We start from the raw sequence: 13,482 nt of genomic DNA, 5'->3' as shown, positions 1-13,482 counted from the left end.
GTACATCAAAAAATATTCTTTTCTTGCTAGCAAGAGGGTGCAAGGAGACCCTCCAATTACTCCAATTTTGGCACAGACTCCGAAAATACGTTGTAGTGGGTGAAGACAGGGGCAGAGGAAGGGGGGTGTGGTGGGGGAGGGCCACCCCAGGTGTCACCACTGTGGGGGGTGACAAAATGCAGGGCAGCACTCACCGCGGGGCCTGCAGTGCGCCCGACCCACATGTCTCTCCTGGGAGTAATGCGGTGGCTTAGGCACCCACAGGCTCCATGCTGCCCTAAACAGTCCGCCCGCTGCCCCCCCCCAGCTGTAGGGTGTCTGAGTGGGAGGAGGCAGGCAGACTCCTTGAGGCCCTGCGGAGTGTCCTGCCCAGCTTGCCCCGCCCTGCAGGTGGCTGGCCCCACCCCCACAGGCAGCTGGCCCCGCCCCCTGGCGCAGGGCACCCACACCACCCAATGGTTTGCTCCGCCGCTGGGTGAAGCACATGCCCAACAAAACCAGGTGTGGGAAACTTTTGACCCTCCAAATATTGCTGAACTCCCACTCCCATCAACCCGGGCAATTGGTCATGCTTGCTGAAGCTGATGGGAGTTGTATTTCAGCAACACCTGGAGAGCCCAACATTCCCAACACCTGAACAAAACATTTCCCTACCCACTTCAGTAACATGTCTTTAAATCAAGGGCCCCTCCCCACCTGTTTTATTACATGTGTATCCTGCAACATTTTCTCGACACAATAACAGAGAATTAGTGCTGGGTTTATCCTGCTTTAGCTGTTCAGCAATACTTCCACAGTGCAGCCACACTGCTGCTGTTCAGAGGGGCTATAGAGCAACAAAAGAAGCCATAAAAATAAAGCAAACATTTGTGGTATAAAGAGGTCTGCTATTTTCCTGGAAAAAGAGGTGCCGAGACTCACCATGAAGGCCTCCCTTGTTCTCTTATAATGGCAATGGTGCTCACCCAAGAGGTGCCGGAACTGAGTTCCAGCAAGTTCCGGCTGGAAAAAAAGCCCTGATAAAGAGAGATGGGATTTCAGTGGAAGTTACAGAATATGCACCGAATGGAAACGAAGAAGTGTGACTATCCCAAAACCTTTGCATGTGCAAATAGCACTGAGATCAGGACTGCATGTAACGACTCCAGTAGCACTGTAAGCACAAATCATCATGAATGTGCAATAATCAGGATATATGGAGGGGCCCCAAGACACTATCCTTCAACCTTGTGTTCTAACAAGGTTAGATTCAAAGTAAAACACTTTAATATTCCAGGAGCTCATCAAGTATGTGCTCAACTTCATCTAGAACTGGGTTTACAATATTTCTGCAAGTTAATTGTCATCAACACAGATATACAATTTTTGAGAGCACTACATGAGATAATGAATTATCCAACAGAAACTAATCATGTTATTACATGCTCCCCAATTTCTGGGTGGTGAGAAGTTTCAGGAGCGCAGTGCTTACTCGAGTTTGAGTCTACTGTGGAATGAGGCCAGCAGTGTTGTGTAATATTTGTGCTTATATACAAATAAATGGGATAAAAACGCTCTACCACATGTTCCAATGTTCAGCGCCACATCAGGGACAACCAGCACCTCAAAACGCTTCCAAAACCAACTCAGCTCCCATTTGCCTTTCTCCCAAACTGCCATGTCTTCACATATAAGGTTAAAAACAACACCCCCAGGCAAAGGAGAAAGACAGACATGGTTCTCTTCTCCAAATAGTCTCGGGCTATTTTCTTAGTCACTGCTAAAGCCTGCTATTGACAGCCATCAACTAATCTCCTGAACAAAGGGAAAGAAATGGGCAATTTTACCAAGACTATCAACAAATTCGAGCTCTGGAGTTGGAAAGAATCCCAAAGATCACCCAGCCAAACCAAAATCCCACATCATGGTGTGAAATGTAGAGCATACACAACTGCACATAAGAACAGCGGTCAACACAGGTGGGTTTTTGGTTTTTTCACCCCTGTGAATACGCCTTCCAAATAAACAGATAAACAACTACCTGACATTCAGAAGACATCTGAAGGCAGCCCTGTTCAGGGAAGTTTTTAATGTGTGACATTTTAGTGTATTTTTGGTCTTTGTTGGAAGCCGCCCAGAGTGGCTGGTGAAACCCAGCCAGATGGGCGGGGTACAAATAATAAATTTATTATTGTTGTTGTTGTTGTTGTTGTTGTTATTATTATTATTATTATTATTATTATTATTATTATTATTATTTCATGCTTCAAGAGACACACTTACCTGTCTCTACCCCAAAAGATGATGTCCTTGTCAGTTTTGCCTTTCTCCCCTGTGCCTTTTCCCCTTTATTGAAAAGCATTATTTGCACTATCATCTGGTGTCCAACTCCCCCCCCCTTCTATTTTTTTTTTTTTTTTTTATAATAATTTTTATTGATTTTACAACATAAAGAAAAAACAAAACAAACATAATGCGACTTCCCCAAACCTCCCCTTCACTGCATCCAAATTTCAAAATTTTTAGCAATTCTTCATCCCATTTTTATATTTAATTCTCTTTAAAAAGAGTTTCTGCTTTATAAATTTCGATTTATAGCTGTAATTCTTAGTGTCCAATCCCCTGACATCTTAACATTCCGAAATTTTACAACAATTTTTAAGATAGATTTTAAATTTTTTCCAGTCCTCCTCCACTGTCTCTTTCTTCTGGTCACGGATTCTGCCGGTCATCTCTGCCAGTCCCATAAATTCAGTCACCTTGGTCTGCCATTCTTCCAGAGTAGGTAGTTCTTTAGTCTTCCAATACTTCGCCAAAAGGATTCTTGCTGCTGTTGTTGCGTACATAAAAAAGGTCCTATCTTTCTTTGGTACCAATTGGCCGACCATGCCCAAGAGAAAAGCCTCCGGTTTCTTTACAAATGTCCACTTAAGGATTTTCTTAATTTCATTATAGATCATTTCCCAGTAGGCCTTAATCTTTGGGCAGGTCCACCAAAGGTGATAAAAAGTTCCTTCACATTCATTACACTTCCAGCAATTGTTATTGGGCAAATGATATATCTTTGCAAGCTTGACTGGGGTCATGTACCACCTATAGATCATTTTCATTATGTTCTCTTTCAGGGCACTACATGCCGTAAATTTAATACCTGTGGTCCATAACTGCTCCCAGTCAGCAAACATAATATCATGACCAATATCTTGTGCCCACTTAATCATGGCTGATTTAACCGTTTCATCTTGTGTGTTCCATTTTAGCAGCAGATTATACATTCTAGACAAATTCTTAGTATTGGGTTCTAGCAATTCTGTTTCTAACTTTGACCTCTCCTTCTGAAATCCTAGTTTTCTGTCCTGCTTAAAAGTTTCATTAATCTGGTAATAATGTAACCAGTCTCGGACTTTAGGTTTCAATTTCTCAAAACTCTGTAGTTTCAGCTTTTCACCATCATATTCTACAATTTCACAATATTTTGGCCAGTCTGTATCCATGTTCAATCTTTTTACCGCCTTAGCTTCCATTGGTGACAGCCACCTGGGGGTTTTACTTTCAAACAAATCTTTATATCGATTCCATACATTATACAATGCTTTCCTAATAATATGATTTTTAAAATTTCTATGTACCTTTACCTTGTCATACCATAAATATGCATGCCAACCAAAACTATTATCATAACCTTCCAGGTCCAGAATGTCTGTATTCTCAAGAAGTAGCCATGGTTTCAGCCAGCAAAAAGCTGCTGCTTCATAATAAAGTTTTAAGTCCGGCAGGGCAAAGCCCCCTCTATCCTTTGCATCAGTCAAAATCTTAAATTTAATTCTGGGTTTTTTGCCCTGCCAGACAAATTTAGATATATCTTTCTGCCACTTCTTGAAACAGTCCATCTTATCTAAAATTTGCAATGTCTGGAACAAAAACAACAATCTCGGCAATACATTCATCTTAATTACAGCAATTCGGCCTAACAAGGAAAGTCTCAATCTTGACCATATATCGAAATCTTTCTTCACTTCAGCCCAGCATTTCTCATAATTATCTTTAAATAGATTCACATTCTTAGATGTTAAGTTCACCCCCAGATATTTTACCTTTTTAGTAATTTCCAAACCAGTTTCTCTTTGAAAACTATCTTTTTCCTCCACCGTGAGATTTTTTTCCAACACCTTTGTCTTGTGTTTATTCAATTTAAAACCTGCTACCTGACCAAATATTTCAATAAGTTCCAAAACTCTTTTTGTACTAGTTTCTGGCTGTTGTAGTGTCAAAACTAGGTCATCTGCACAACTCCCCCCCCCTTCTAGAATTAAGCCACAAGACTGTTCAACAGAGAGAGGTAGGAGATTCCTTTGTGATATCCCAGCTGCTCAGTCAGTCAGTACACTGCTCAGGCGAGTAGGGGTTAGACTGCTGAGCAATCCCCAGTCAGCCAGGAAGCTCACTAGGTAACCTTGGGACAGCCATGCTCTGTCAGCCTAACTTACCCACAGGACAGTTTGGCAAGGACAAAATGAAGGCGAGTGTGATATACACTACCTTGGAGAAAGGGCGAGATAAATACTGCAATTAACAATTCTGCTTCCGACTGACAAAACTTATCACACGCCCTTCTGAGTTTGCTCCTCAAGAGGAGACTGTGTACTTAACAGGATGATGAGCACACTTTCCGGAGCAGAGCAGCTCCTATTTTCATACACGTCTGCATGCAATATTATTTGTTGGTCTATGAGAATGCAGAATGCTGGTCCGATCCAGCAGAGGTCTTCTTATTGGAGCTTCTGTACAAAAATAATACCTATCTTGGATAGAAGTGTGGGTGTCCTGCTCATCTTCTCAGCCACTGCAAGTTCATTTCCTCAGGGATAAGAGGTTTTTATTTATTTTCAAATAAATTGTATGTGCCACTTTTTGGCCCTTAGGAATACACCCTAAAAGCAGCTTAAAATAAAGCAATTAAAGCATAATTTCAACCCAATTGAGTAATCAAACAGAGAAGCATATTTCTCCTGAAATATTTCATGCGGCATTTTGACAGTTCCACAAAGGATGGCATCGTGGTAGAGATGGGCTGCCCAGAGCGGAAAATGTGACAAGTGGTGTCACTTTCCAAAGCAGCAGTAAAAATGCACCTTCAGAGGCTGCCATAGCTGTCAGACCATTGGTCCATTCTAGCTCCATACTATCAACAGTGACTGGCAGACTTTGCCCATGAGCCCTTCTTCCACACCATCATCTCCAGAGCAAGGAACCAAATGCTCCCAGAGCAGCAAAGTAGTGCACCATGATGCTTTGGCTAGCAGGCTGAGCAACATAGTTCTCCTGTAGCGGCTTCAATATTCCACTTTTATTAGCTACAATATGAACACTCTTATTGTATATTAATCCCACCTCAGTATGCTAGCTAGACAATGATGAATGTATGAAGTATAGATTGCTTTTTTCTATCAAGCCAATCCATTTAGAGTCCCTGGAACAAACAGGCTGATATGTATTCTGATGTGACCCTGTTCAACACACACACACACACACACACACACACACACACTATTGTGTTTGGGACTTGGCTTAAAAATGAACCTCATCAAGTTTCAAGATTCTTTTGATCAGACGGGGGCATATACACCCTGAACTGAACATTTTCCTTTTCCTGTAGTAATTAAGTTGCATTCTTACTGTAGTAACTAGCAATCCTGAAATCACTTCCTTCTGTTTTACCATATCCATTACTTTAAAAATAGAAAAGACAAGGGTTCCCTGAATAATGATTTATTTATGTTCTAAATATAGATCATCATCTCACTCACATCAGGTTTCAAGATTTTTAAAGTAACAGGCACCATAAAGAATGCTTTTAAAGTCTTTACCCAACACTTTCCAGATATGATCCATTCTCTGAAGAGTCAAGTCAGAAAATATTTATAGCTTTAAACATCACTTTGTTTGCAAGCTTTTATTGCAAACTACTTTGTCGTAAACTAAACCTTATTAAAATTGCAGCTTCTAGGAGTCGTGTTGCGTGAGTGATCCACAGACCCACTACAATCTATTAAGAGGAATGACCTGCACTTAAGATTCTGGAGGGCAAAGTTAGCCAGTCGCAACATTAGTCATCAACCTTGCTTTGCAATGCAGTGCATTTATCTTGTCTAAGCCGCAGTTTCTCAAATAGGGCAAGATGCGGCCACCAGGAACAATTGATCTAGGAAACTGGTTTAACGCGGCCACAAGTGGTTTCTATGAGATACTAGCTGTTGTCTGCATCTTGAGACCAGAAGGAGTGCTTTGCCTCTGGTTTAGAGCCCTTCTGAGAAGTCCATCCAGGTGTGCTCCCTGAATTGACAAAGTGATTTGGGGATGTGGGTCCCTCCGGATCTTGGGGGGGGGGTGGTTCCTCAGGAGATGCATGCTTAGAGAGTACAAACTCCCGAGACCTGTGGGGGTGGGAAGTCTCATGTTTCACTGCTCCTGATCTGTGGGGCTCAGGCTTGGTCATGATGCTGGGACCTGGGTTGTCCTCCAGTGCCACTGGACTAATGATTGGGCTGGCCATCAGTGTTGGGGCCTAGGTTGCTGTTCTGAGTCCACAGATCTGCCACTGATCCAGCCAGCAACTCCGCATCAGAGCAAAGGCTACTACTTTAGGCAAGGGTTATGACAAGCTATAGAACAGTGTGAACTTGGCTTCTTGTTGAGCACTGGTCTGCATCTCTATGCTGTTGAAGTTGCTAGAAAGAAAGTGAAGAGATCCCTCAAAAACATATGCAAGTGAAGCTTAATATGCAGCGGCGCAGCACAGGGTCTTCAACAATCGCTACCATGTGGGCTTAGATCCTTGCACAAGAGCCCTTATCCTCCTCTCATGCACACACAAGCCTTCCCCCAAATGTAGACATTGCATAATGTCCATCCAGTTTACTACATCACCAAAAAAGTATTAGCGGTACTGGGGATTTGAATACAATTTCCCAGCACTGAATAATGCTTTCCCTTTTTTGTGGAAGTGTCCAGTTCCACAAAAAAGGTAGTTCAATTGAGGCTTTTTTGGACTTAGTTACTAATGAAAACTTAGCCATCTGCATCCACCACCACATCTGCCCTTGAAGTCAGCTAGGAGAGGTGGCATACCAGGGAAGCTATATCTAAAATAAGTCCAAAAGCATTTAAGGTCAATAAAGATATTCAAGTACCAAAATAACACCACAAGTATTTTGATGTGTGTAGATAAGGCAGATCATACAACAGGCCATCATGGATTTTCCATCTGATAAAGCCAGGCATAGGAAAACTCGGCCCTCCAGATGTTTTGGGACTACAACTCCCATCATCCCTGATCTGTGGTCCTGTTAGCTAGGGATGATGGGAGTTGTAGTCCCAAAACATCTGGAGGGCCGAGTTTGCCAATGCCTGGATAAAGCCTTCGCAGTGTTATAAACCAGCTACCATGGCTATGATCTGTAAGCTTAACATTTAGTTCTGCCTAACCTGGGACAAAGGGACGCAGGTGGTGCTGTGGGCTAAACCACAGAGCCTAGGGCTTGCTGATCAGAAGGTCGGCGGTTCGAATCCCCGTGACGGGGTGAGCTCCCGTTGCTTGGTCCCTGCTCCTGCCAACCTAGCAGTTCGAAAGCGCGTCAAAGTGCAAGTACATAGCAGGAAGGTAAACGGCGTTTCCATGCGCTGCTCTGGTTCGCCAGAAGTGGCTTAGTCATGTAAAGGTTTAATTTGTTCTTTTTCTTTTTTAAGTGAATGTATTTTTATTTTTTATTTTATTTTTTCTCTGTTGTTGTATTCTCTTTTTTCTGTATTTTGTATTATTTCCTTTTTTCTTTTTGTAACTCTTAAACTGTGAATAAATATTATATATATATAAAAAAAAACAGAAGTGGCTTAGTCATGCTGGCCACATGACCCGGAAGCTGTACGCCGGCTCCCTCGGCCCATAAAGTGACATGAGCGCCACAACCCCAGAGTCAGCCACGACTGGACCTAACGGTCAGGGGTCCCTTTACCTTTAACCTGGGACAAAGTGAAGAACTCTTACACCGGAATGCTCACCCGTTCACACATTCTCCCATGTACCATCTCATGATCTGTGGGTGCCAGTGCCTGCATGGAGCTGAGGTGGGCCAAACCAATTCCAGGAATGCAAGCCTGGGGCTGATCAGATTCTAGCAAATGTATAGTATTCACTTTTGATCCAAGAAATCAAAGTGCAACCTTTATAATGAGAGGACTAGTCAAGCTGATCTTACAAGTATCAACAAGGTTTTTCTAGCATACTTTTCTAGCCTCATCCTTTCAGAGGCTCCAAATATTCAAATGTGTGTTATTCCAAAAACACACGTGAACTTTTCAGATTAAAGAACTTGCTTATTTAAGCACCAACATGTTAAAAGTGCACAACTTTAATGCTACCTTTCTTGCTGAAAATATTATCTGGAATAGAATAGGTTTTTACAATCCCCCCCCCCATGAGAATGGCAAGAAGAAGAAACCAGAACAAGTTTCTGGCTTGAGCATTTAATCATCACAATCTGTCTGAGGATTTGCTTTCCTGTAGGCATAAGAAATTGCAGCTTTATTAACCACTTATTTTACAATAATTATACCTAACACATGTATGAATCCAAAGTCATTTCCTGTCTCTGAAATTAATTATGCTTATGCCCTAATTATATACTATATTTATATTTTACTTTTCTTATTATAACCCGAACGGTCAGTAAAATTACCACTTGCCTTGATGCACCTAAAGGGGCTAAACACACTTTCCAAAAACGATCAAAGGAGGAATGAGCAACACTCAATGTCTCCCCCAAGAGCCACAGAGTCTTTAGTGGAAGGTGGGTCAGGAAGACATGAATTCTCCCACTTGAACCTTCCATATCATTGAGGCTGGCTGGCACTTTGAACAGAAGCACTCAAGTTAGAAGGCAAGGACACGGCAACATTTCATGTTCACATCTTGCAGACTTCAGGTGATTCCTTGACCAGTCTTGCCAAAGCACTGAACACCATACCTAACTCAACTATAGCTGTATAGAATAACGCCCCTGACAAGCTGTGCAAGTGTTGCACTATGCAGCTCCACCCAATAAGACAAAACCATCAGAACAAGATCTAAATTGGCACAATTTACTGACAAAGCTTCTTCCAGCTACGACAGTACACTTCACTTAAAACAATGGAAGATGTATATTCTACACTGCATTAATATTTAGACATTTTCCTTTGATGTGTGCTGCAAGAAACTCTAATGAAGCCTGCCCTCGGGTTCTTAAGTCTTTACCAGCTTTCAGTTAGGCTAGATGCCCAATAAGCCATTAGAACATAAAACAGAGAATTCATTCCAAATGCTTTTTCTGGCCTATTTCTAAATGCTATAGAAATAGCTACATGTGGAGTGCCATAATGGAGGACCATCATTGGTTACAATGGACACAATGACTATGTTCCACCTCTGCTGTTAGAGGCAGCTTGCCTCTGAATGCCAGTTGCTGGGGGATCACAAGTAGAGAAAGCAATAAAGTGGTACCTCGGGTTAAGAACTTAATTCGTTCTGGAGGTCTGTTCTTAACCTGAAACTGTTCTTAACCTGAAGCACCACTTTAGCTAATGGGGCCTCCTGCTGACACTGCTGCACGATTTCTGTTCTCATTCTGAAGCAAAGTTCTTAAGCAAAGTTCTTAACTATTTCTGGGTTAGCAGAGTCTGTAACCTGAAGCATCTGTAACCTGAAGCATCTGTAACCCAAGGTACCACTGTATTGCCCTCAGGTGCTGCCTGCAGGCTTCTGTGAGAGCATGATGCTGGACTAGATGGGCCTTCAGCCTGATCCAACCAGGCACTTCTGCTTAATTCATTCACATATTAAGCAGGGAGGGGAGGTGTCCAATTCTGAACCTCCCCCAATGTCTTACCCTTCTCCCATTCAATGACTGCTCTCTCCAGCCAAGTTCACCTCATGTACTGGAGTGAAACAGGCAGGGAAGTGCCTGAAACTATTGTGAGGCAAAGTGTAAAGAGTTCAAGTCTCTTTCCCAGCATACTTCTTTTTGTGACAAAAGTAGACCTTTATCCATTAATATGCTGAATGTGTGAACAATCACGACTACCTCCACTTTGGCCCTCAGTGAGACAAAAAAGGGGGTTCTTTAAGTGTGTGCACATGGAGCATTGCAGCAGGGTGATAAGCTGCTACAAAACACTAGCATGTCAGTGAGTTGACTAGGCTACCACCCTTTGCCCTAACTTACGGTAGTTTTCTAATTCCACAGGATTTTTGTATGGAGTTACATTCAATGAGCTCTCACCCTGAGTTTGAAATACTTCAGCAGAGATTCAGGTTTGCCACCTCAATGACAACTAGACTTCCAAGGTCATCACTAGAACTAGATATGGAAGGTCTGTAAATAGTCCATTTCTTAAATTGTTAAAAGCAACAACAACTGAACAGCGCACAAATTTGGGAGGGGAAAAGAGAGAACTGAAACTGGACCATGGGGGTCAGGGTAGGATGAGGAAAGGAGTTTTGGCTTCCCCCCCCCACCTTGGAACCATTAATCCCAATTACAATCAACCACAAGCTTCTTTGTTTCATAGGACAATATTACAGGTATGATACCTGTGTCCCCCTTGACAAGGTATTGGGGAAATAGCAGCTTGAGAGTGGGGGATAATTTTCATTGGGAAAATAGTGCAGAGTTGCAAGTCTCCATTTCCCAAACAACCCCCTTCCCAGCTGTTATTTATAGTAATAATACTAATAATTTATTATTTGTACTCCGCCCGCCCATCTGACTGTGTTGCCCCAGCCACTCTGGGTGGCTTCCAGCATATATAAAGACATAGTAAAACATTAAACCTTAAAGAGCTTCCCTATACAGGGCTGCCTTCAGATATGTCCTGAAGGTAATATAGTTACAGTACTCATTTAATTCTTTAAGAAATTTATAGTCGGAAATAACACAACCACTCTTTCCCCAATTTGCTATTTGAACAGAAGCTAACTATCATAGCAAAGTCAAAAGAACCTAATTCCAAAAGCAATTCAGTCCTGTTAGAAATCAAGCATTCATTCTTCCAATCAAATATAAATTGTGCAAGATACTATTTGCTAACCTGATGAGCACTTGGCTTCCTTAGGGACAACTCACCATCCCCCAGGAAAGCTGATTCTTGCTTTCCCCATTATACATACTGAACTGTCACTCACTATTCTTTCACCGGGAAAATTCCCAACATGTAAGTAAGGGAATAAGCAACGTTCTCATTTAACATGTCCAAGCACAAGCCTGGACACATTCCACCAAACTCCAACATGAAACAGGCTCTGTAGGAGAAAAGGACTGCCAACTCCGTTGAAATGAACCCCCAAAGGCACTGATCTGGTTTTTTTTCTCTGGCACTAAGTTGACTACAGACAAGATTAAGGTAGGCAACACTCACGATTTAAAAATATATCTAATCACTCCACCTCCCATGCTCCTCTCCTTACAGAAACATCCAGTAACATACGACCTCTAGTTAGTATGCAAGCCTGACAGAAGCACTCACTGGTTGCGATGTCCTACCCATTTTACGCATTATCCGAAAGCGGAGAGCCCACTTAGCCAAACAAATTAAGGCTGGCCTCAGATATTAAAACAGCTTCCATCTCTTTGCACTTTAAACCTGCGATCTGAGATCACACTGAGAGGTTAGCAAACCGACAGCTCCGCGTACACTAATGAATATCATTATCAACAGTACGTGGTATGGCAGGCTGGTGGGGTTTTGAGCCAAGAAAGAGAGGCAAATAAACCATTCATAGAAGTGAGCGCGCTCCTCCGCGTTGCCGGCCGAGGATTTGAGCTAAGCCGCTGTAGGCAGAAGCGCGGAGGGCAATGAGCATCACATGATCCCGAGGAGAAGCGCCGCAGGCAGGAACCCCCCGAACCCCCCACTCAGCACACCTATGGCAAAATAGACACGGATTTCTTTTAAGGGGCAACAACGTGCCCTTTTATTTGGTTGTGGGAAGTGGGAATCTTGCATAGCTCCCCCCCCCCTCTCTCTCACACACACCCTTAAGAGGGCGAAGCTGAAGGGGAGACAGAACACGGGAATGTCATTTAGAGGTGGCTTCATTCAGATTCACACACACATTCCCGGCGTTTTCCTCAGCCAGGGAGATCTTCACACTCCGGTGCAATTTATAAAACGACCGTGATGAAAAGGAATCCCCAATATGCAAATGAGAGGATTAAAAATGGCATGCAGGTTAATTTTTAAAAAATGCGATCAAATCAGGAAAGCGGTTTTGTAGAAGGCGCTGGAGAGGCAGCGTGTTGCTCAGTCTCCCTGCTCGCCAGGATGCCGCTTCCCGAGGCAGGGAGGGCGGATTTAAAGTACTTGTGGCTCCTACTTGCTGGGCGCTCTCCGGCCAGCCGGGAGCCGCGGAGGGCTGGGGGGTGGGTCTGGGGGCCTCGACGGGGCGCCCTTCCCTCCTGCCTTTCGGATCCGGGCCCCGAAGGCTCCCTCCTTCCCTCCCGGGATCAGTTCCCCCGCCAGGAGTACCTCGCAGCCGTAGAGCTGCCCGAGCTGCTCCACGATCCACTCCTCCAGCACGAGCCTTTTCCGCAGCTCCTTGCGATCGTATTTGACCGTCACTTTGCCCTGCTGGTGGCGCCGCTGCTGCTGCTGCTGCTGAACTTGCACCACCGCCGCCGACGGGGCCACCGACTCTTCCCGGGACGAGCCGCCGCCGCTCTGGAAGAAAACGCGGTTCCCTCCGCCTCCTCCGGTGGCGGCGGGCCCCGGCTCGCTGCCCCCGGTCGCCACCGACATGGTCTGCTTCAGCCCCTGCTGCGCGGGGAGACCCGATCCTGCGGGGGTCTCTGTTACGGCTGCCCGCCGAGGTGCTCTATGCCCGCCGCGCTGCCAGCCCTGCCTGCACCTGCAGCTCGCAGCCTCTCATCGCGCTGCTCTCGCCGCCGGTTCAGCCTTGGAAGGAGGGGCGGGGCGTCCGGCGGCCTGGAAACGGGGCGGGGAGAGCGCCTTAAAGGCGCAACTCGCCGCCCGCCTGACGTCAGGCAGATTCCCGCCCCCCCCCCTCGAGCGCTTCTTGGGGTTACCAACGTTCCCCGTTGCCAGTGCTCTTGTGCCTTTAAGTAAGCAAGCTTCATTAGGGCTACCACTTCGTGACTGCATAGTGGCTAGGCTGGAATTCATCAGGTGAAGCTTTGCCCAAGGTTCACCTGCTGAATTTCCTCCCACCTGTTCATAATAATAATAATACTTTATTATTTATACCCCGCCCATCTGGCTGAGTTTCTCCAGCCAGCTTTCTGAGCAGCTCCCAACAGAATATTAAAAACAAGATAAAAACATCAAACATTAAAATCTTCCCTAAACAGGGTTGCCTTCAAATGTCTTCTAAAAGTCAGATAGTTGTTTAGTTGTTCATGCAGGTGGGTCCTTCTCAAAGACACCCTGTTCCTTTAAAATACTGACACCCAG

The 13,482-nt window shown here is 44.3% G+C and overlaps 1 protein-coding gene across 1 annotated transcript in view; it reads right to left on the bottom strand.

Annotated features, from left to right (window-relative positions):
- PPP1R14C (protein phosphatase 1 regulatory inhibitor subunit 14C) overlaps positions 1-12,873 on the bottom strand; it is a 45,788-nt gene extending 32,915 nt beyond the window's left edge. Inside the window, exon 1 of the mRNA XM_081854405.1 lies at positions 12,541-12,873. Coding sequence (XP_081710531.1) covers positions 12,541-12,810 — 270 coding nt within the window. The 5' untranslated portion in view covers positions 12,811-12,873. The remainder of the gene's footprint in view (positions 1-12,540) is intronic.
- Positions 12,874-13,482: the final 609 nt, after the last annotated feature.

This window comes from Podarcis erhardii (genome assembly GCF_964252035.2).
Source record: "Podarcis erhardii genome assembly, chromosome: 3".
Classification (NCBI taxonomy): Eukaryota; Metazoa; Chordata; class Lepidosauria; order Squamata; family Lacertidae; genus Podarcis; species Podarcis erhardii.
Note: the sequence above shows the minus strand (reverse complement) of the source record. Positions and strands in the feature narration are given on the sequence as shown.